This window comes from Hyaena hyaena, unplaced genomic scaffold (genome assembly GCF_003009895.1).
Source record: "Hyaena hyaena isolate Hyena2069 unplaced genomic scaffold, ASM300989v1 scaffold_1598, whole genome shotgun sequence".
NCBI lineage: Eukaryota > Metazoa > Chordata > Mammalia > Carnivora > Hyaenidae > Hyaena > Hyaena hyaena.
The window spans coordinates 134456-154939 of record NW_024082232.1 but is presented as its reverse complement, the minus strand read 5'-3'; the positions used below and the strand labels follow the sequence as shown (position 1 = coordinate 154939).

The 20484-nt window shown below is 35.3% G+C and overlaps 1 protein-coding gene across 3 annotated transcripts in view; it reads right to left on the bottom strand.

The window, feature by feature from the left end:
• STXBP4 (syntaxin binding protein 4) overlaps positions 1–20484 on the bottom strand; it is a 165537-nt gene that overhangs the window by 97884 nt on the left and 47169 nt on the right. For 2 of the 3 annotated variants that reach the window (XM_039224324.1, XM_039224325.1), the window contains exons 9-12: positions 19336–19432; positions 16384–16475; positions 4240–4329; positions 357–422 (exon numbers count right to left, since the gene is read on the bottom strand). In XM_039224324.1, coding sequence (XP_039080255.1) covers positions 357–422; positions 4240–4329; positions 16384–16475; positions 19336–19432 — 345 coding nt within the window. The remainder of the gene's footprint in view (positions 1–356; positions 423–4239; positions 4330–16383; positions 16476–19335; positions 19433–20484) is intronic. The other variant, XM_039224326.1, reaches the window with a different exon arrangement.

Below are 20484 nucleotides of genomic sequence, written 5' to 3'. Positions count from 1 at the left end.
TTACTCTGCCTTGGAGGTTTCTCCTTTTGTTTTTTTCTTTAATACAATGAGGTATCAGAAACAGAAGAAAAGAAAAAGGGAAAATAAAAGAGAAAATACAGTAGAAAAGCAAGGAGATTGACCATTTCAGCCCATGGTTATCTGGTTTTGAAAGCAATTTCTTTGAGTAACAGTAGCAGGACTTCAGCATAGATATACCTTCAGAAAGTGACTGCTTTTAAGATTTATGCTATTTCATACTATGTTACTCACATCCGTAAGCTCTGGGATGTTACACAGCATCACTGCTATATACCTCATATGTTTATGCACATACACATACACATAAAACACACCTATGTAATACATGCACTTACTTGTTTCACATTCTGGAGTTCTTCTGTCAACTGTTTGTTTTGCCTTTCTGATTCCAATAGTTTTTCCTGTATTTAAAAACCACAAGTTAATAACACGTTTTGAAGTACCAATGAGTATCATTCCTAGGGCTTTATTTCAACATTATAAATTCTCCAAACATCTAATCGCTACAATATGAAAACGCAGTTCTCAGTCACTTTTCTGGCTTTACACACACTATTCAAAATTAATTAGTTACTCACAACTGTGATATAAATGCATTTCCTGTTACTTTAAATAGCCATTTTGTACAATCGTAACTTCTGAGGTCCAAAATAAATCCATCAGGATGAAAATGTGTAAATACTAACAAAATTTGGGCAACAGCAATCGTTACCAAAGCGCTTCCAAACTGAAGAGCATTATTATTACAGCTTAGAAGTAAAGGTCTCTTACTACACTAACGAGGACATATGAAACTGGATTGACTATTCTGTTCCTGATTTAGCTCATGCTTGGAAGATGATCCACAAAAATGAAGATAAGATTAGTGTAACCAAACTATAAAATAATAGTTACTAAAGTAGAATATGAATGCAAATTAAATATTATCATCTTTTAATTTAATATTAACTTAAGCACATACCCTAAAATATTCAGTGTTTTAAAAATATAAGTAAATTCACATTTTATTGATCAAATCATAAGTACTACGAGTAATTTAAGGACCATTTTACTATAAACTTGGGCAGAGGAACTGCTTGACGATTAAATTGAGTGGTAAATATTCATGGCAACATTGCAATGTTTATAAGAAGCATTCTGCTTCCTGGTATATTTCAGCTCATTCTTATCTAAGAGATGAAATGAAGGATATGAAGATGAATATAATATAGCAATCTAATGAATCTGCCACAGACCAGGAGCCAGGAAACTGCTGGCTCTCATGCTTTTATGCTCTAGCAAGTCACCTTCACTCTGTGCCCTAGTTTTTTGCATCTGTAAATGGAAATACATCTATTTTCATTCAGTTTTGCAAAGCAGTAGCAATCTTAACTTTGTAGGAAGGCTTCAAGTTAAATACAGAACACAGTACTTTTAAAAATCATTCTCATAAAATAAAAAAAAAATTAGCCACTGGCATCACCTTATCTTGGTTTCATTTTTATTTGTGTTATACCTCAAATCAGAGATGAAGGATAGAGATGTCACGGGATAATGGCAAGTGATGAGAGAACAGCTATACGCTCTATAAACTGCATTTAACAACCTCTGTCATTTGTATGTGTGTGGATAATACAAGCCCAAGTACTGAAGGTACAAATGTTACCTCAGTGAAGTACTTATTGCTTTGTACACTCTTACACGGCGAAACAAGTGATTCTCACCATAGGTTTGCAGGGAAAGGAAATTATAAAATACACAATATGCTTTATCTGAGATTTCAGGTCCTATCACATTAGGATATGTTCAGTTATGTTTTATAGGCATTAAATGTGAAACATGATTTATTGACTAGCTACTTTGGGAAGTTTAAACATTATCTAAAAGCCATTTTCAATTAAAATTCTAATAATTAATACTGATAGTCAAATAAGAACTGAATTATATCACTAAATTTAATAATGATAAACATTAAGAAAATGAAAAAAGATTTGAGAGCCTCTGAGTATTGTAATGAACTGTAAGACTGAATGGCCTGCAGAGAGGTAAATTATGTAAGACACTATTTTACCAAGATAACCATCACTGGAGATGTTTTCAAAGAGAATATGAGGAAATATTGTCAGTTTATTCTTAAAACTAAATTTGTATTTTTTCATTTTGTGACTCTTAACTGTTATACCAACAAAGGTAGAAGTGGTTTCAAAGTTGTAAAAAAGTCTATAAAATACTCCTTTAGTAATGCAATGTTCATACACACTTGGAAGGAACATGAATTGGTAAAGCCTTCTGAAGGGCAATTTGGTAGCATGTATAAAATTTTATGTGCCATATCCTTCGATGAAGCAATTTGACTTTCAGAAATATATTCAATATGTACTTTTACAATTGTAGAAACTGCTCAAAGATACATCTACAAAGCTACTTAGGAAGGAATTATTTTTTTAAAATTGTTTTTAAGTTTATTTTTGAGAGAGAAAGAGAGAGACAGAGCATGAGGAGGGGAGGAGAAGAGAGAGAGAGAGGGAGACAAAGAATCTGAAACAGACTCCAGGCTCTGAGCTGTCAGCACAGAACCTGACTCAGGGCTCGAACTCTGAACAGCTAGATCATGACCTGAGCCGGAGTCAGATGTTCAACTGACTGAGCCACCAAAGTACCCCTGAAGGAATTATTTTTAATAGTGGAAAACTGGAAACAGCCTAAATATTCATCTACAAGATACTGGTGAGAAAACCCAGGAAAGAACCATTTGATGACAGAAGAGCCACTAGGGAGAATTTGGCAGATCTGCACATATTAACTTGAAAAGTAGCCTAAAATATAAGGCTAACAGGAGTCCCGGGGTGACTCACTCAATTAAGCCTTTGACTCTTAATTTCAGCTACTTGATCCCACAGTCTATGTACTGGAGCCCTGTGTTGGGCTCTGTGCTGATAGCACGGAGCCTGCTTGGGATTCTCTCTCTCTCTCTCTCTCTCTCTCTCTCCCTCCCTCCCTCCTTCCCTTCCCTGATCACACTCTCTCAAAATAAATAACTTAAAAAAAAAAGAAGATATAAGGCTAACAGAGGAGAAAAAAAGGAATCAAGTTGTAAAAAATATGTGCAGTAGGTGAAGAAACTTATGTAAAAGTTAAAATACCCATATACATTTATTTTTAGAAATATAATTGGCCATATAGAAAAAGTCTCTGGGGGTGCTTGCATGGCTCAGTTGGTTAACGTCCAACTTCAACTGAGGTCATGATCTCATAGTTCGTGGGTTCGAGTCCTGCATTGGGTTCTGTGCCGACAGACTCTGTGTCTCCCTCTTGCGCTCTGTCTCTCTCTCTCTCAAAAATAAATAAACATTAAAAAAACAATTTAAAAAAGTCTCTGAAAGGATAAACAAGGTGTGTTTAACAATGGCTTCCTCTAGGGTTGAAATTTAAATACTAAGGTAGGAAAGAAATTTCTTCCTTTTATTAGGGGAGGTATAAAGACTTTATTTTAATAAAAATTAAGTAAAGAAACAGAATTTTACTTATTTCAGAAAATAATTTAAAATCATTGAAAAAAATATATTCCTACTGTGAATTAATCATAAATCAAGTAGTTACAGTGCTTTTCTTGAAGACTTGAAAATATAATGTACTTCTGTAATAATTAGGATATAATTTAAATTTAATATTTTACTAAAAACAGAATGAAAATATATAAAATGAATCAAAATCTGGAAGTGTATTTGGGCACACCGTGTATATTTTCTTCTCTTAATCATATTGCCTTAATTCCAAATTATGTTACCAAAACAAGAGGTCTCTGAAGAATGCCTGTGAACATTGGGAAAAAAGTATTTCCCAGTGAACATCTGAAGATCCAAAATTGTCATGGCTTGCCTCGTTGACTCATCTAATCTTTGTTGGCTTATCATCCTTGCCACCAATATGAGAACAAAAAGGGGTGAGAAGTAGCCAGATCAGAAGGTATGAGCAAAATCCATTGGCTACCCTGAATCTTACATGAATATTGTGAAATATAAATAAGTATGTGAACCAAAAAGTTGACTCTTTAAAGGCCTATTGAATAAATGATCTATTTTCTGATGTTAATAGTTTTTGCAATAATGTTAATATTATTTATAATATTACAAACATTAACATCATATATTTGATAATTTATTTATAATAAATATAATAATAGCTTTTTCCTTTTCTTTTTTCTAAGCAAAATGTAAGGAGGTGAAAATGGAGATTTACCCTGAGTTTATTCACTTCCTCCAAGGCATCATTTCTTTCACGTTTAAGCTTTTTCATTTCATCTGCCTCTAAGGAATCACAGGGAAGATGCTGTCAACATTAAAATACAAGAAAAAAGTTATGCATTAAATGCTAATTATGAGAACTAGCATGAAAATCCTTTTTGAGAAGCGTTAAGGTTTTGCATTTTAATAACAAAATTTGGCTTCTTTGGAGTCATTTGATTAGATGAAAGAGAATAGTAAAGCAACCTGGGGAAACTTGATTTAACAACTTACATTGTTGTTATTTATAACAGAATCTCAATGAATCTCAATGATAACATATACATATCCTGTTGTCATCTTTATGATTATTTTAACAATATGATTTTCCTTAAGAGTCCAAATTTTAAAACTGTGTTTATAATGTCAAAAACACTTGAGTTATTGACATAAACTCTTCCCCAAAGACATCCACGCCAAGCACATGGTATCTAAAGCTAACAAAACGCTGGACATTATCAATCAAGACAGTTTATGTAAACCCAGTAAAGTTCATTAATCAATTATATGCCTTGTTTTAACTAAACAAAATGCAATGTTAACAGCCAAGCAGCTTAAAAAGATTCCTGCACAGAAACTGTGGATTGAAAGTTATATTAATAATTCATGCACAAGTGAGTAACAACAAAATAGCAGAGATGACAATTTCTCTTCTCTTGCTGTTAGCATCATCTCTTTGACAGTTAATTACAAGGTAAAAAACAATGACAATCTAATCAGAGACTAAAAGCCAAGTCTAATTATAGCCATCTTATATGTATTAATTATAACAGAATTTTAAAAAAAGTATAGAAGATATAATTTAAAGGACTATGTGGAGAAAATGACTGCTCTTATAAGGATGAGTTTAAGGTAGGGCCCTTCAGACAGGAGAGGTAAATGCAAAAGATAATAAAAAATAATAGTATCACTATTTACTATGAACTTACTGTGTGTAGATATATTGCTAAGGATTCTATATATTCACTCTATCCTTCCTATAACGTCGTCTCCACTTAACTGATGAGGAAATGGGCTCAAAACATAAGCAACTTGCTTAAGCTTTCACAGCTAATAATGGTCACTCTATGATTCTCACAGAGGTCTGACATTAGTCTGTGATTTTCACTACCTGCCTAGCAGAAATCATGGTGGAATGGATATGAGAAATTCAGGTTTGATTTTAAATCCCAGAGTAACTGAAGTAGAAGTCATCCCTCAATTTGGGGGAAGAAATATTTTTCCTAAACATTACTGATTCCTTTTATCCTGACAATTACCTTTAGGTACATATAGACATTTGCTTTCATCATCTCATATCCTTCATCTGTCTCTGTTATTCTACTCTTTTGTGAGTACTCAACACACAAAGAATTCATTCTTATACTATTTAGAATAGTTTTTAATACATATTCAAATGTAACAATATTTCCCAAAGCACATTCTAGTTTTGTGCAAAAGCAAAACTGAATGGTGGTGATTTATCCTGTGGTTAGGTAAATCAGAGAAACGTTGGATTTAGGAAAAATGAACTTTCCTGCAGGGCTTCCAACATCCTTAATATTCTAATGAGTATTCTGAATATCCCAAGAGGAAGTAAAATTTAATAGCTTGTTGCATTTCCTCAAGTTTTTTTTACCATATCCCCAACCACCACACCTTTATTTTGGGACATCTCAGTAGACTAATGTCTGCAAAGCACTAAGTATTCTGGGAAACACCGTTACTCAACATTCAGATAAGCCTATTGTATCTTGAATGTTATCCAAGATAGGAAATAAATGGAATTCAAAGCTTAAATAAGAATCTAAATAACACAACGATATCAGTTTATTAAGAGAAATTATAGACTGGGGTTTTAGGGATACGGTTATAAACTTGCGAGCTTAAAACATGGAGGCAAATCACACATAAATGAGCCCATGGTAACATTTTAGGAGGCAAAATGCTAGACTGAACAGTCACAGAACAAACCATGACTTAAAAACAAAACAAAAACATATTATAATCCTATTGCTATTTTAGGCTAAGCAGTGAAAACTTACAGCCAGAGAACTGGCCATGGATGTTACCTGTAAATTCTTTGAAAAGCCTCTTTGTGCTCAGTCAGGTGTTAAGAGTTTGCATATCTTCAACTGAGCAAGCAACAGATGAAATGAACTGTTGCTATTTAACTTGAAATGATTCCAGACAGATAACTGTTTTCCTTCTTTTTTTTTAATGTTTATTTTTGAGAGAGAGAGCGAGAGTGAGCACGTGTGGGGGAGGGGAAGAGAAAGAGGGAGACACAGAATCTGAAACAAGTTCCAGGCTCTGAGCTGTCAGCACACAGAGCCCAATGCAGGGCTCGAACTCAAGAACTGTGAGATTATGACCTGAGCCAAAGTCGGAAGCTTAACTGACTGAGACCCCCCCCAAGTGCCCCAAGACATGTAATTGTTTTCTAATTTGCTTCCAGTTCTTGGGTTTTAGCCTTCCTTTCCTCCATTCCTTTCCTGTCTGGTTCTCACAGTATCTTTTGTGACCCTCATGCCCTCTGACCTTTGAAACACACACAGCACACAGAGCCCAATGCAGGTCTCGAACTCATGAACTGTGAGATTATGACCTGAGCCGAAGCCGGAAGCTTAACTGAGACCCCCCCAAGTGCCCCAAGACATGTAACTGTTTTCTAATTTGCTTCCAATTCTTGGGTTTTAGCCTTCCTTTCCTCCATTCCTTTCCTGTCTGGTTCTCACAGTATCATTTGTGACCCTCAAGCCCTCTGACCTTTGAAACACCTGGTAGATTGCACTGTAAATCATTTCCACTCTATTCTGGATAGCCACTATTTCACTGGCCTCGTTCAAAAACTCAGTTCATCTTCAACAGAACAATGTCTGTTTCAGGTCAATTTTATTGATAACGCCTTCCACTAGAAACACAATCAACTACCTCTTCTCCTTAAAATTTCTTATATTCCCTTTCTCCTTCCTTTCTCTTGCTCACTCCTTTGCTTCTTTTTTTAATTAATTTTTTTATTTTTATTTTTGAGAGAAAGCAAGCAAGGGCAGGGAAGGGGCAGAGAGAAAGGGACACAGAGGATCAGAGGCAGGGTCTACAGAGAGCTGACAGCAGAGAGTACGATGCTGGACTTGAATTCACAAACCCTGAGATCATAACCTGAGTTGAAGTGGGACACTTACCAACTGAGCCACCCAGGCGCCTCACTCCTTTACTTCTTATAATCTGGTTTACATTTCCTCCCATCCCCACATTTTGAAAATAATTTATGTTCAATGTCACCAATAAACTTAGTATTTGGCAAAATAAACACCCCCCCATTGAGTTTCTTAACCTCCTTTGTTTCATGTAACATTGTTTAAGCCATTTGTCCTTGAAACTTTCTCTTCCCTAGGCTTTTGATACCCCACTATCTTACCTACCCTTCAGAATATTTAGGGTGTTTCTAATAACTTAATTTCATTTCCACTCCTTAAATGGGAGAGGGGGGAGATTCTGCAAAGTTTGTCCCTTTCTCCCTTTTCTACAAGCTCTCCCTGAGTGATCACTTCAACTATCACCCTACAAATCATTCCCAAATCCCTCTCTGTGTCTAGTTTCCTTATTTCCAGTGATCTTTTGGTCACTTATACCTGTCAGTATATTGAACTTACTCTCTAAAATCCAACTATCATCTTCTCTACTTTTCTTATTTTCCTATTTCTATCAACAGCACTACCCTACTATTCATCATCCTAATCAAAACTCTGCAGTTATCTTTAATTCATTCTTCCTTGTTTCTTACACTCAAATTCAAGTCTTAATGATGATATACCTGTTGTTGGTAAATTATCGTATATCTGTCTCTCCATTCTTTCCCATTTTCTTCACCTTCAATGTTTAGCTCTTAATTTTCTATATTTGGACTCTTTACTTTGTGCCCTATCTAGGTTACCTACCAGTTTCATTCCCTTCCAAGAAAACCAATACTACTATAAGATTATTATTTCTAAACTGTCAATTTTGATCATATCATTATTCTCCCTAATGGCTCCTCACTGACTATGAGTAAAGTACAAACTTCTAAGTATAATATTTACATTTTTAGGCTTACCTTCCTTCACTGATCTGCATGTACCTACTTATTTTTAAAAAGATAAGTAATCTACTTTTTAAAAAAGATGCATGGATGGCTTAGTCGGTTAAGCGTCTGACTCTTGATGTTGGCTCATCACATTGGGCTCCGTGCTGACCCTGAAGAGTCTGCTTGGGATTCTTTCTCTCTCTCTTAACCCTCCCCAGCTTGCACTCTCTTTCTCTCTCTCAAAAATAAATAAATAAACTTCCAAAAAAAAGTAGATTACTCTCTGCGTATCATCACGTTATATATATGTATATTTATTCATGCTAATTCTTTTATCACTTTCTGTTCACCTCTTAAGGAGATAAAACCCTATATATCATTTAAAACACACTCAAATGCCAACTCTGTTAGGAATCTTCTCTGAATATTCTAAGCTCTATCATTACTATGGTCTTACCATGTAGTGCTAGAGCTTTTTAAAAATCTAATTATTTACGTACATGACTTTCCTTGCACAATACTCTAAATTCCTTGAGGGACAGGCTTAAGTTTATTCACTTTAATAACATGCTGGAGCAGCGAATACAATGCCATCTACACTCTAGTTATTCAATATATATGTAATGCTTTACAGATGAGATATAATGAAGTGGCTATAAAGTACATACTGTTTACACATAGTGAGACATACCTTTTGTATCACGACCCCAGTATAAGTGAAACATTACTCACTCTTATATAAAATTTACTTTGATATTTTCCATTGTATTCTCTCACTTGTTAAAATAGGGGTCCAATCCACTAAATTGATTTAGCAAGAAACCAAATTGTGAAAAGTCTTCATTAGGGAACATACAGTGTTCTGTAAATGTATGGTAAACCCATCATATTGTGATAGACTATAGTCTGCTGTTGCTAAATTTAGAGTTCTGTTAAATGTAGGCTCCAACCTTGCTTTTCTGTGTGTAACCTTATGCCAGTAGCAGGTGTAGCACTCTGTGAATTTTTTAATATAGCAATGATGACTAGAGTCACAGTAAGATAATTACATTTTTAGTTATAAATGCCATATTATTCCAAAATCATAAGTTTTTTGTCAACTAAACAAAAGTAGGACTGACTTAGACTGACTTAGCTATTCTTCCTTCTTGAAGCATGGCATCTCAAGAAATCTTATCAGACGCAGATGAAATGATGAGCTCATTACAACAGAGTACATATTGTGTGGTTCTATTTACTATGAAGTTTAGGAACAGGCAAAAGCAATCTATGCTGATATAAGTAAGAACATTGATTCCATTGTAAAGGTGGGAGTGGCCCAACTGAGACAAAGTTGGGACATTGGAGCCCTTCACTGGTGATTACACATGAGACACTAACAGAAATTCATCAAGTTGTACACTTGAGATTTTTGTACTTTACAGGGTATTCATTATGCTTCAGCAAAAATATTTCTAAAAAAATAAAGTAGGAAAAGACAAACCAAAAAAAAAAAAAAAAAGGAAACACAAGTTTAAAAAACCAACCATTTCTAACAGGCAGATTATAAAATCTGACTCTGTTGTTTGTGACAAGATGGTTAAGGGGTAACCATAGCGGAATTTCCCCACCTTCACAGAATGTCACTATCCTCAACCACAGATCAATTGATACTTCAGATGAGACACTACGGTGTTTGGTTTTTTTAACAAAACAAAAATTTTGGGAATAATACTACAAAATAATGATATTTTTTATTTGTTTCTGATGAGCAACTTGACAAGCAGTGAATTTTATAGTATTTTTAAAACCCTAGTATGTGACTCATTAGTGAATTTTAAGTCCAGATATTAATGAAATAGAACTGAACATTAAATAAGAATGCAATAATGTAGAAAAAGTAAGTAATGCTTCAAGGCTTTTGTTTCAGTTATATATGTGACTGTGGTGAAGTAAAAGGTATTTTTACTACAGATTCAAGTGGAAAAGAAAGCCAACATTTTATGGGGATATCTGCTACATGTTAACAAGCAGAACACAACAAAGGAAATCTTATAAACTGATATAATGACAATTGCACAACATTTTGATCTGAAGCCACAAACAGGAAATTACTAGCATGCAGAAGACCTTGCACAATTACCATCAGTACCTTGCTTTTGTCATCAAAGTATCACATACTGAATACACTCTTATCTGCCCTAAAATCATATTGGCTAGAAAGGAAGTAAATTACTAATGTGGAGTGCCAGTATTTCTTTGCAGTTGCTAAGCAAGCTTTGCACGCTCACTGAAAGTACTCTGAATTCCCTGCTTCTCTTCTATTGTAAGCCGCCTGACCACCTTTGCCTTTCCTCATCAGTAGTGGGGGCAGTAGCTCTGAGAACTGTTTGGCAGTAAGAAAACAATGCTTGGTTGTCAATATCAGGTAGGAAAATACATAACACCTGAAATGATGGAAGAAAAACAGTGCTCTTACAGCTTTAGCTTTCCTACCTTAAATGCTACCAAATCAGTTCTGATAAATCAGTGCCTCAACTCCAGGAGACTGGCTGATTTCCTGAAAGTTTCCAAACAACTAGATCCTCGGAACTCTCATTCTCAGTGTTAGGAACTCTGTTATTCAGTGTTATAACTCAGTGTTATTGCTGTTGTGACTGCAAAATGGTACTGCCACTTTGGAAGACAACTTGATGGTTTCTTATAAAATCAAACATCCTCTTACCATATGATCCAGCAATTGCACTCCTTGGTAATTACCCAAAGGAGCTGAAAACTTATGTTCACACAAAAACCTGCAAATGGATGTTTATAGTAGCTTTATTCACAATTGCCAAAACTTGGAAGCAACTAAGATATCCTTTCAAAAGGTAAATGGATAAGTAAACTACAGTACATTCAGATAATGGAATGTTAGTCAGCACTAAAAAGACATGAAAAGATATGGAGGAACCTTAAATGCATATTACTAAGTGAAAGAAGCCAATCTGAAAAGGCTACATACTGTATGATGCCAACTATATGACATTATAGAAAGGGCAAAACTATGAAGCTAGTAAGATCAGTGATCGCAAAGGGTGAGGGTGGGGGCTGTGTGGAGAGGCGAACAGGCAGAGCACATTGGTAAAAATCAGAGCAGTAAAAATACTCTGTATGATACCATAATGATGGATACATGTCCAAATTCACATTTATACATTTGTCCAAACTCACACAGACTGTACAGGACCCAGAGTGAACCATAATGTAAACTGGAATTTAGGAGATTATGATGTTGGTTCACCAATTATAACAAATATACCACTCTGGTGGGGATGGTTTAATGGCAGAGGCTATGTACGAGTTGAGGCAGAAGGCATGTGGGAAATATCTGAACCTTCCCCTCAATTTTGCAGTAAACCTAAAACTGTCTAAAAAAAATGAACTCTTGAAAACAAAAAGACACCGTTTATTATAACGGCAAAAAAGTGAAAAGTAACTAGAAGTAAACCTGACAAAAGATTAATAAAGCTTGTATTGGAAAAAATAAATCAAATTATTATTTGCCATTCAAGAAGATATAAACAAAGAAGTCAACACATGTTCACAGATAGGATTATTTAAATTTATGAAGATGCTGTTTCCTCCCCAAAATAACCTAGAAATTCAAGACAGTAAAATTTTTGCTACAACTTGCTTGGAAAAGATAAGAGAAAAGATTAGCCAAAGTAATATTTAAAAAGAAGAACAAAGTGGGCAATTATGTTATCAGATATCAATACCTAAGAAGTAAAGTACACCAGCACTGAAGAATCCAAAAATGCCCATGCAAATATGGAATCCTTATAAATGACAGACCTGGACTGCAAATAACCCAGCCACTGAAATATGAATGTGTATTTTAAAAATTACTTTTATAGAAATAATTAAGCAAAATTGATATATCTATATTTTTAATTGTGTACCAATAAGTATAATTACTACTCAATTCAGAAGAAAATTTTAATATGTCAGAGTTTATGAACACAGTGACTTAAAACAAATATATTTTAATTATCTAAATTTTTTGCAAAAATGATCGGATGATCAACGACAGACATTTAAGTCTAGTGTATTGAAATTATAATATATTCTTGAAATTAAAATTGTAATATATAAGTAACATTCTAGGGTAATATGGAATAAAAATAAGAGTTAGCAGAGAAAAAGGAAAGATGGTAAATTTTTTTTTTTTTTTAATGTTTATTTTTGAGAAAGAGACAGAGTGTGAGCAGGGGAGGGGCAGAGAAAGAGGGAGACACAGAATCTGAAACATGTTCCAGGCTCCCAGCTCTGAGCTCTGGGCTATCAGCACAGAGCCCCATGTTGGGCTTGTACTCACAAATTGTGAGATTGTGATCTGAGCTGAAGTCAGACGCTTATCTGACTGAGCCACCCAGGCACCCCGATATATTTCTGAGAATAAGAATTTTCGTATGGGGCATCTGGTGGCTCATTCGGTTAAGCGTTTGACTTCAGCTCCAGTCATGATCTTGCAGTTTGTGGGTTCAAGCCCTGAGTCATGCTCTGTGCTGACAGCACAGATCTTGAGCCTGCTTTGGATTCTGTGTTTCCCCCTCTCTCTGCCTCTCTCTCCCAAAATGCTAGAATTTTTTTTAAATGCTTAGGTCCTGATCTCATGGTCCTATTTATTTAATGTTTAGGTCCTGATCTCATGGTCTTATTTATAAGCATTAAAAAACTTTTTCAAGAATTTATAGATGAATTTCTAAAATTTAATTTCCTTCCTTCCTTCCTTTAAAGTAGGCTCCATGCCCAACATGGGGCTTGAACTCATGACCATTGGGATCATGAGTCAGATCCACTACCTACTGAGCCAGCCAGGCACCCCATAAATTTTCTTTTAAATAGATGATTATGTATTTAGATTCCATTAAATACATTTAAAGGGTGATATAACAGTTTTCTTTAAAAAAGAGAAAATTTATAGTTGGGGCACCTGGGTGGATGAGTCAGTTAAGCATTCAGCTCTTAAGCTCAGTTCAGGTCATGATCTCATGGTTTGTGAGACTGAGCCCTGCTTCGAGCTCTGTGGCAACGGTGCGGAGCCTGCTTGGGTTTCTCTCTCTCTGCTTCTCTCCTGCTCACAGGTTCTCTCTCTCTCTCTCAAAGTAAATAACTAGACAGAAAGAGAGAGAAAATTTATAGTCATTGGAAACCAAACCAAACACCAACTAAAATTAAAAGTGGTGTAGCTTCATGGTTTGATTAAGTTGATTAAAAAAATTTTTTTACTGTTTATTTATTTTTGAGAGACAGAGACAGAGCATGAGTGGGGGAGGGGTGGGCAGAGTAAGAGAGAGACAAAGAATCTGAAGCAGGCTCCAGGCTCTGGGCTGTCAGCACAGAGCCCAATGTGGGGCTTGAACCCATGAACCGTTAGATCATGACCTGAGCAGAAGTGGGATGCTCAACTGAATGAGCCACCCAGGTGTCCCAGATTAAGTTGATTTTAAAGCAGGAAACAGTCTAGACATGAAGAGATTCTATATCCTCTTAGGATGTAATAAGGACTTTAAAATTATATATACCTAATAAGACAGCCTATGATACAGAAAGTAAAAACTGGCAGAACTAAGTTGGGGAAATTTTAAAATGCCTCTTGCTCAATAACTGATAATAAAAGAAGACAAGAAATAAGTAAGAAAACAGAAAATTTGAAAAAAAAGAAGAAAATAGAAAATTTGATTGAACCACATGATTTAATAACTTTGACCTAACTGATATACAGGGAGCATTATACTCACTTAAGTGCAAAATATATATACTTTTCAAAAGAAATTTTTTTTAATTTTTGAAATTTTATTTATTTTGAAGAGAGAGGCAGAGAAAGAGGGAGAGAATCCCAAGCAGGCCCTGCACTGTCAGTGCAGAGCCCTACATGGGGCTCAATCCCAAAAACCATGAGATCAGGACCTGAGCTGAAATCAAAGGTCAGATGCTTAACCGAATGAGCCATCCAGGCGCCCCTCAAAATAAATATTTTATAAAATTGACTATATGCTGGATATATGTCCAAAGGATTAATACCTTAGAGAATGAATTTCTAACTTCTGCTGTAAGGATTAATACCACAGAGAATATGTTTCTAACTTCAGTGAAGTACTCTAGAAGTCAGCAACTGGAAGGGAACTATAGCATTAGAAAATGTCTAAAATAGTTCAAAATAAGAAGCAACCACACTGGAAATATTATACTAAATGATCATTAAAATATGATCTATAGAAACTGGTGGGTGTGATGACTTTGTAAAAATTGTGTAGTGTATCTTTGAGATAAAGAGCAGTACTGTTAAAATATATTAAAAATAAAATTCCAAGTTATTTTTTTAACAAATTTTATTATCTTGATGAAATGAAAAATTTTCTATGAAGATGTCCATTAACAGAATTATTCCAGAAAAGGACAAAAACTTGAACAAAATAACCTTAGAAGGCATTAAAAAATAGGAATGCTTTCTCTCCCAAAAATGACCCAGATTCATCTGGCCTATGAAACATTTTTGAACAGATAAAGTTTCTATTATTTAAACTGCTATAAATAAATTTAAAAAATTTTAAAAAGGAAGGCCTATATGACTCAGTTGGTTGAGTTTCCAACTCTTGATTTCAGTGCAGGTCATGATCCCAGGGTTGTGGGATCAAGCCCCATGTTGGGCATGAAGCCTGCTAAATATTGTCTCTCTCTCTCCCTCAGGCCCTCTCCCTTCTTCCTCACTCATGCTCTCTCTAATTCTAAAATAAAATGAAATTCAAAAATTAAAAAAATAAACTGTTGTAGAAAAATAGAAATGGCATAAATCTTATTTATAAATTTTATAATTTTTAAATAATTTATAATTAAGTAGATATAAAATATAACTCTTATTTATCAAATAAAATACTGCTAGCTTCTTTTTAAAAATTAAAACTGTAAAATGGCTCAAATATCATGAAAATTTGTTTCTTGCTCACTTTTATAGCTCCTGTTCCAATGGGATTTAGAAAAAAGTAAAATTTTGTGGAAGAAACAAAAATGTAGTTAATTTAAAATGCCTATTTAGAAAACCCAAGACAAATCAAAAATAACTAGAATAAGAGAGTTAAATAAAGTGGCATCACACAAAATAACCATTCCAAAATTGATATCTTGGGGCATTTGTTGTCTCAGTCATTGAAGCATGTGACTCATGATCTTGGGGTTGTGAGTCCAAGCCCTAAGTTGGGTGTAGATGTGCTGACAGCTCAGAGCCTGGAGCCTGCTTCACATTCTGTCTCTCTCTCTCTCTAACCCTCCCCTGCTCATACTCTGTCTCTCTCTGTCCCTCAAAAATAAATAAAAATTTAAAAAAATAGCAAAATTGGAGAAGGACGGCTATCAAATAAATGATGGTGGAAAATGGGCAAGTGGTTATCCATTTAGGGTCCTAACTCACACATAGACAAGAATAGATCTTGAGTGAATTAAATATATAAATTGGGAAGATCTTCCTGAATAACACAATAACACAAAAACTCCGTTAATAAAAGACTAAAAAATGTGACAATATAAATGTCAAAGTTCTGTAGAACAAACAGCTTGTGAAGTTAATAGCCTTCACAATTCCACTTTATAGAAAGCACAAAAACAGGCAAAAAAGTTACCCTGACTGGAGGCACATGGGGAAGAAGAGAAGAAACAGGAAAGGAGCATGGGGATGGGAGAGCATTAGGTTACTAGTAATGTATTTCCTTAATGTTGTGCTTCTTGATCTGGAGGCTAACACATGAAGATGGTTCAGACTGCAAAACTTCAGAGGGTATACGCTTATGAGTACTGTTCTGTGGCAAGTTTAGGAAGTACCATAAGGAAATAGTGAGAGAGGAGGGACGGGAGAGATCGAGATGAAATTTTACTTGTGATTTTACATTAATCTATATTTTATATGTTTATGAAGAAGCATATATTATTGCATAATTTTTTAAAGTGAAAAATGAAAAAAGGCTACATATATGACATACAACATTCAAGACTTATGATCCAAGTACAATCAAGATAATTCTATAGTGTGCACTCTACCTGTGAATCGAGTATGTTGGAAATATCACATGCACCAACATTTACTTCATCCAGCTGCAAGGAAAACAAGTTTCTGGCAACCTGGACAAAATCTGAAATGGAACACATTTTAGTAGGAACACAACACTTAACCTCATCTAAATATATCTTTACCTTTTTCTTTTTTTAAAAAAATTTTTTTTTAATATTTTATTTATTTCTAGGAGAGAGAGAGAGACAGCATGAGCAGGGGAGGGTCAGAGAGAGAGGGAGTCACAGACTGAAACAGGCTCCAGGCTCTGAGCTGGCAGTCAGCACAGAGCCCGACGTGGGGCTCGAACCCATGAACCGTGTGATCATGACCTAAGCGAAAGTCGGACGCTTAACCGACTAAGCCACCCAGGCGCCCCTATCTTTACCTTTTTCTAAACGAAGTTGAAGCTATGCATTAAAACTAATGTTTCAAATTGAATTTACTTCAATGAATTACATTTAAGTGGTATTAATTGAAGTGACAAATATAAGCCCAAATAAAAAGTAAGTGAGGGAAAAACCAGTTTTTAACTTACTTGAGTTAACTTTGGTGAGGTTAATAAATCAGTTAAGGTAACAATAAAGCACACACATATCGTAGGTACATCTATTTTCTCCAACTCTTTCATCATGAATAAGAACTTTCTCCGAAATATATGATGATATTGTGACTTAGAGTTTTTAGCTGGAACTGGAGATTTAACAAAAATAGTAATTGCAGGAGCTAATGTTTACGGAACAGCCTTCTTGTGCTAGGCACAGTGATTTGCTATTTCATCCTCCCAACGATTTTCTGACATAGGCCTCCTATCCTCTTCATTCTGCTCACTGCAGCTAAGACAACTTAACTGCGAAACTTCCCAAAATCACGTGGCAGATAAATAGCAGAGCAGGATTCAAATGAAGGTCTAACTCCATGTCTGCCTGATGCTGGCTAGCAAACTGTAAGCTTCTTCAGACATGGGTGTGCCCATTCATCCTCAAATTTTTAAATTTTAGCTATTACATTTTTAATTTCCAAGGATCCTTTTCATATTTTCCCATTGTTCCTAGTCTACAATATCCTCCTCTTTACGTCATGGATGACCTATCTTTGTTTACCCTTTTTTTTTTTTTTTTTTTTTTATTTATTTCTAGGAGAGAGAGAGAGAGACAGCGTGAGCAGGGGAGGGTCAGAGAGAGAGGGAGTCACAGACTGAAACAGGCTCCAGGCTCTGAGCTGGCAGTCAGCACAGAGCCCGACGCGGGGCTCGAACCCACGAACCGCGAGATCATGACCCGAGCGAAAGTCGGACGCTCAACCAACTACGCCACCCGGGCGCCCCTTTGTTTACCCTTTCAAAGATGTTCACTGTGATTTGTCTGAAGTTCTCTCCTGCTTTTGCACTATTCCTTGTTTTTCAGGGTTCCTGTTTTTCTCTTTGTCAGACAGTTTGGGGCTTTTATATTTTAGGTCAGAGAATTTCTCCAAGTGTCTGGTGACCCTTGTCTGAGTGCGTATTCAAGAAGAATCACCGCCAAAACACTCATTGGAAATTCTGTATGTATAACTTGCCTTGTGAACTGGCTGGTTTTTACCACAGAGCAATCAGATGGCCAACTGACACCTTGGGGCAGCCCCTCCACATAGAATCCTATGATCTCTTGGCCATAAACATGGTTGCAAAGCTCACCAAGCAATCCGGGTATGTGTTATGAGTGATAACTCAACATACATTCCTCTAAATTCCCTGACTGCTGGCAGCTATAGGTTCAGAATCTCTCTGGTTTAATTTCTGAAGAAAATATACTTCTTTTCCTCAGCACGTATAAGGCAGTGCTAAGGCCTGGGCTGCTTGAGAGGTGGCAGGTGATAGCATAGATAAATACTCCTTACACGGATTTCTAACAATCCTATTTGAAATGGCCTGCCTATACCTACCCTTCAGAAGTACCTGATACTTTCAATTCCCAATTCTTTGCAGCAATAAATCAGCTTGTTCCTCACTTGGTTCCCTCATCTCTTCAGACGCTTGGGCTTTGTTGTCTCTATTTACCAATTCATTTACTTTCCTCATCCATGTTCTGTCCTTATTGTGGTTTTAGTTATACATGCAATTTTTCCTTCTGTTCTCTTCATTATTTGGGCTGACTTTCAAAAGGAGAGGAAAGCAAACACGTATTTTTTATCACTTTGAAACCAAAAAGTGAATTCTTTTTTAGCAATACAGATGCTTTAAAAATAATACATACAATATTGCATCTACTGTATAAGAAAAAAATTACTGAATGCTGTCAAGGATACAAAAAACTGTTAAATTCAGACATTACTAGGGGCAGAACAAATTCATATGTAAAATATCTCTTAAAAACAACTTATAAATGTGTATCAAAAGTCTAAACCACTTGTGGGAATTTATCCTAAGTAGGAAAAAAACTCTGATGTTAAATATAGAATTACCTGTAATATCAGCTACTGAGACACTATTAAAATCCCAGAAATGGAAAGGCTTAATATTATAGTACATCAACTAAGTATGTCAACTTTATGCTAACTTGCATAAGAATAATTATACAGCATCATAAAAATATTTATTGTCATATTAGCTGGAAGAAAGTATGGGAATTCATAGTGGTAGAGTTAGGACTTCTATATTTCACATTGTTTCTTTTATTATTACTAAAGCAATGTTTATACAATAAATAAAAAACAAAAAAGGTATGATAGGATGATGATTATTTTAGAGCTGGAAGATTCTAGGAAAGTCCCCTTTCTGCTGACCCAGCCAGGCCAGTATTTGTAACCGACATTTTAGGATACTGATTAAGGAACCTGAAATAGATCTGGTCTTATTTTTCTCCTTTTCCTTCTAAAGAAGCATACGTTCCTTATAAAAACAGGTTACCATAACTCTCCCACCAAGTTTCTGTGATGACACAACATGGTAAACCTAATATTACCTCCAAAAGACACCGTCCCCTTTGGGTCTACTTGCACTTGCTGTCTCAGAGCTTGGCGTTGTTCTTTTGTGGGCTGAATACCAAGATAATCTAGAGCCTGGAAGGAAAAGGACTCAAGTGAAGCAACTTTTCAAATCTCCAAAGGATAAAACTTTTCATTACAACTTTATTTTACAACCCAGTGGGAAAAAAAAAATCAATATCAGGAACATTGACCAGAATTACATGCCCAGAGAAAGTCTGTTGACTATTTATGGATTAATTTTCTATAAAATATTAGCTTCCTCATTCCACCACAACCTGAGTTTTTTGTGGGGCTTTTATTTATTTATTTATTTTTTTGCAAGACTAGCACTTTGGCTGATGCCAAATTTATAAGCATAGGCCTACAACCAAAACTCAATTTTAGTTTAAAATATGTGGTATGGTACAGAAGAAAAATAGCAGGGAAATTCTATTAAATCAGATTAAACATTAATTTCTAAAAGTAGTACTATAAAACATGGATATTTTGTTAATATCCTTGAGACCAAAATTAAGGTTGATAGGAATTGGATTAAATACAAATTATTCTAATTTTGGCTTATTTATGGACAGGCTTACACAAATAGTAAAGTAGAAAGCTTTCTCTGGAACCTACCTCTCTCTGCATTTTCTTTTCTTTTCTCTTTTCTCTACCTTCTTTTAGTACCCATAGCAGATTAAAAATTCATAGACTGCTTGTTATATTCCAATATTCATTCTTGTCTTGTTCTTTAACCACAAGCTTTAGCTAGTAACACTTCAATCCTGCTAAAAGATATTTCCCTGCCCACTTTAGGGTTTGATGAAGCCATGGGACTATGTACTGGCCAAGGATATACAAGGTGAAGTATTGTGGGATACTTCTGGAAAGGCTTTCAAAAGTAGATGAAGGCTGTTCATGTCTTTTTCCCTTCCTTCTTTGGACTTAATTATAAGAGAAAAAAGATGAAAGGAAGGAAGGGAGGGAGGGAGCATGGAAAGAATGCTGGAACGCAAGTAATCATCTTGGTTCATAAGCCACTTCAATAAAGATGGTGGAGCAGAAAGACAGTTGGAGCATGGGTCTCTGACACTGTAGAACTTCCATCCCAGCCCTGGATCACCTTCTTTAAGGCTTCTTTTTGG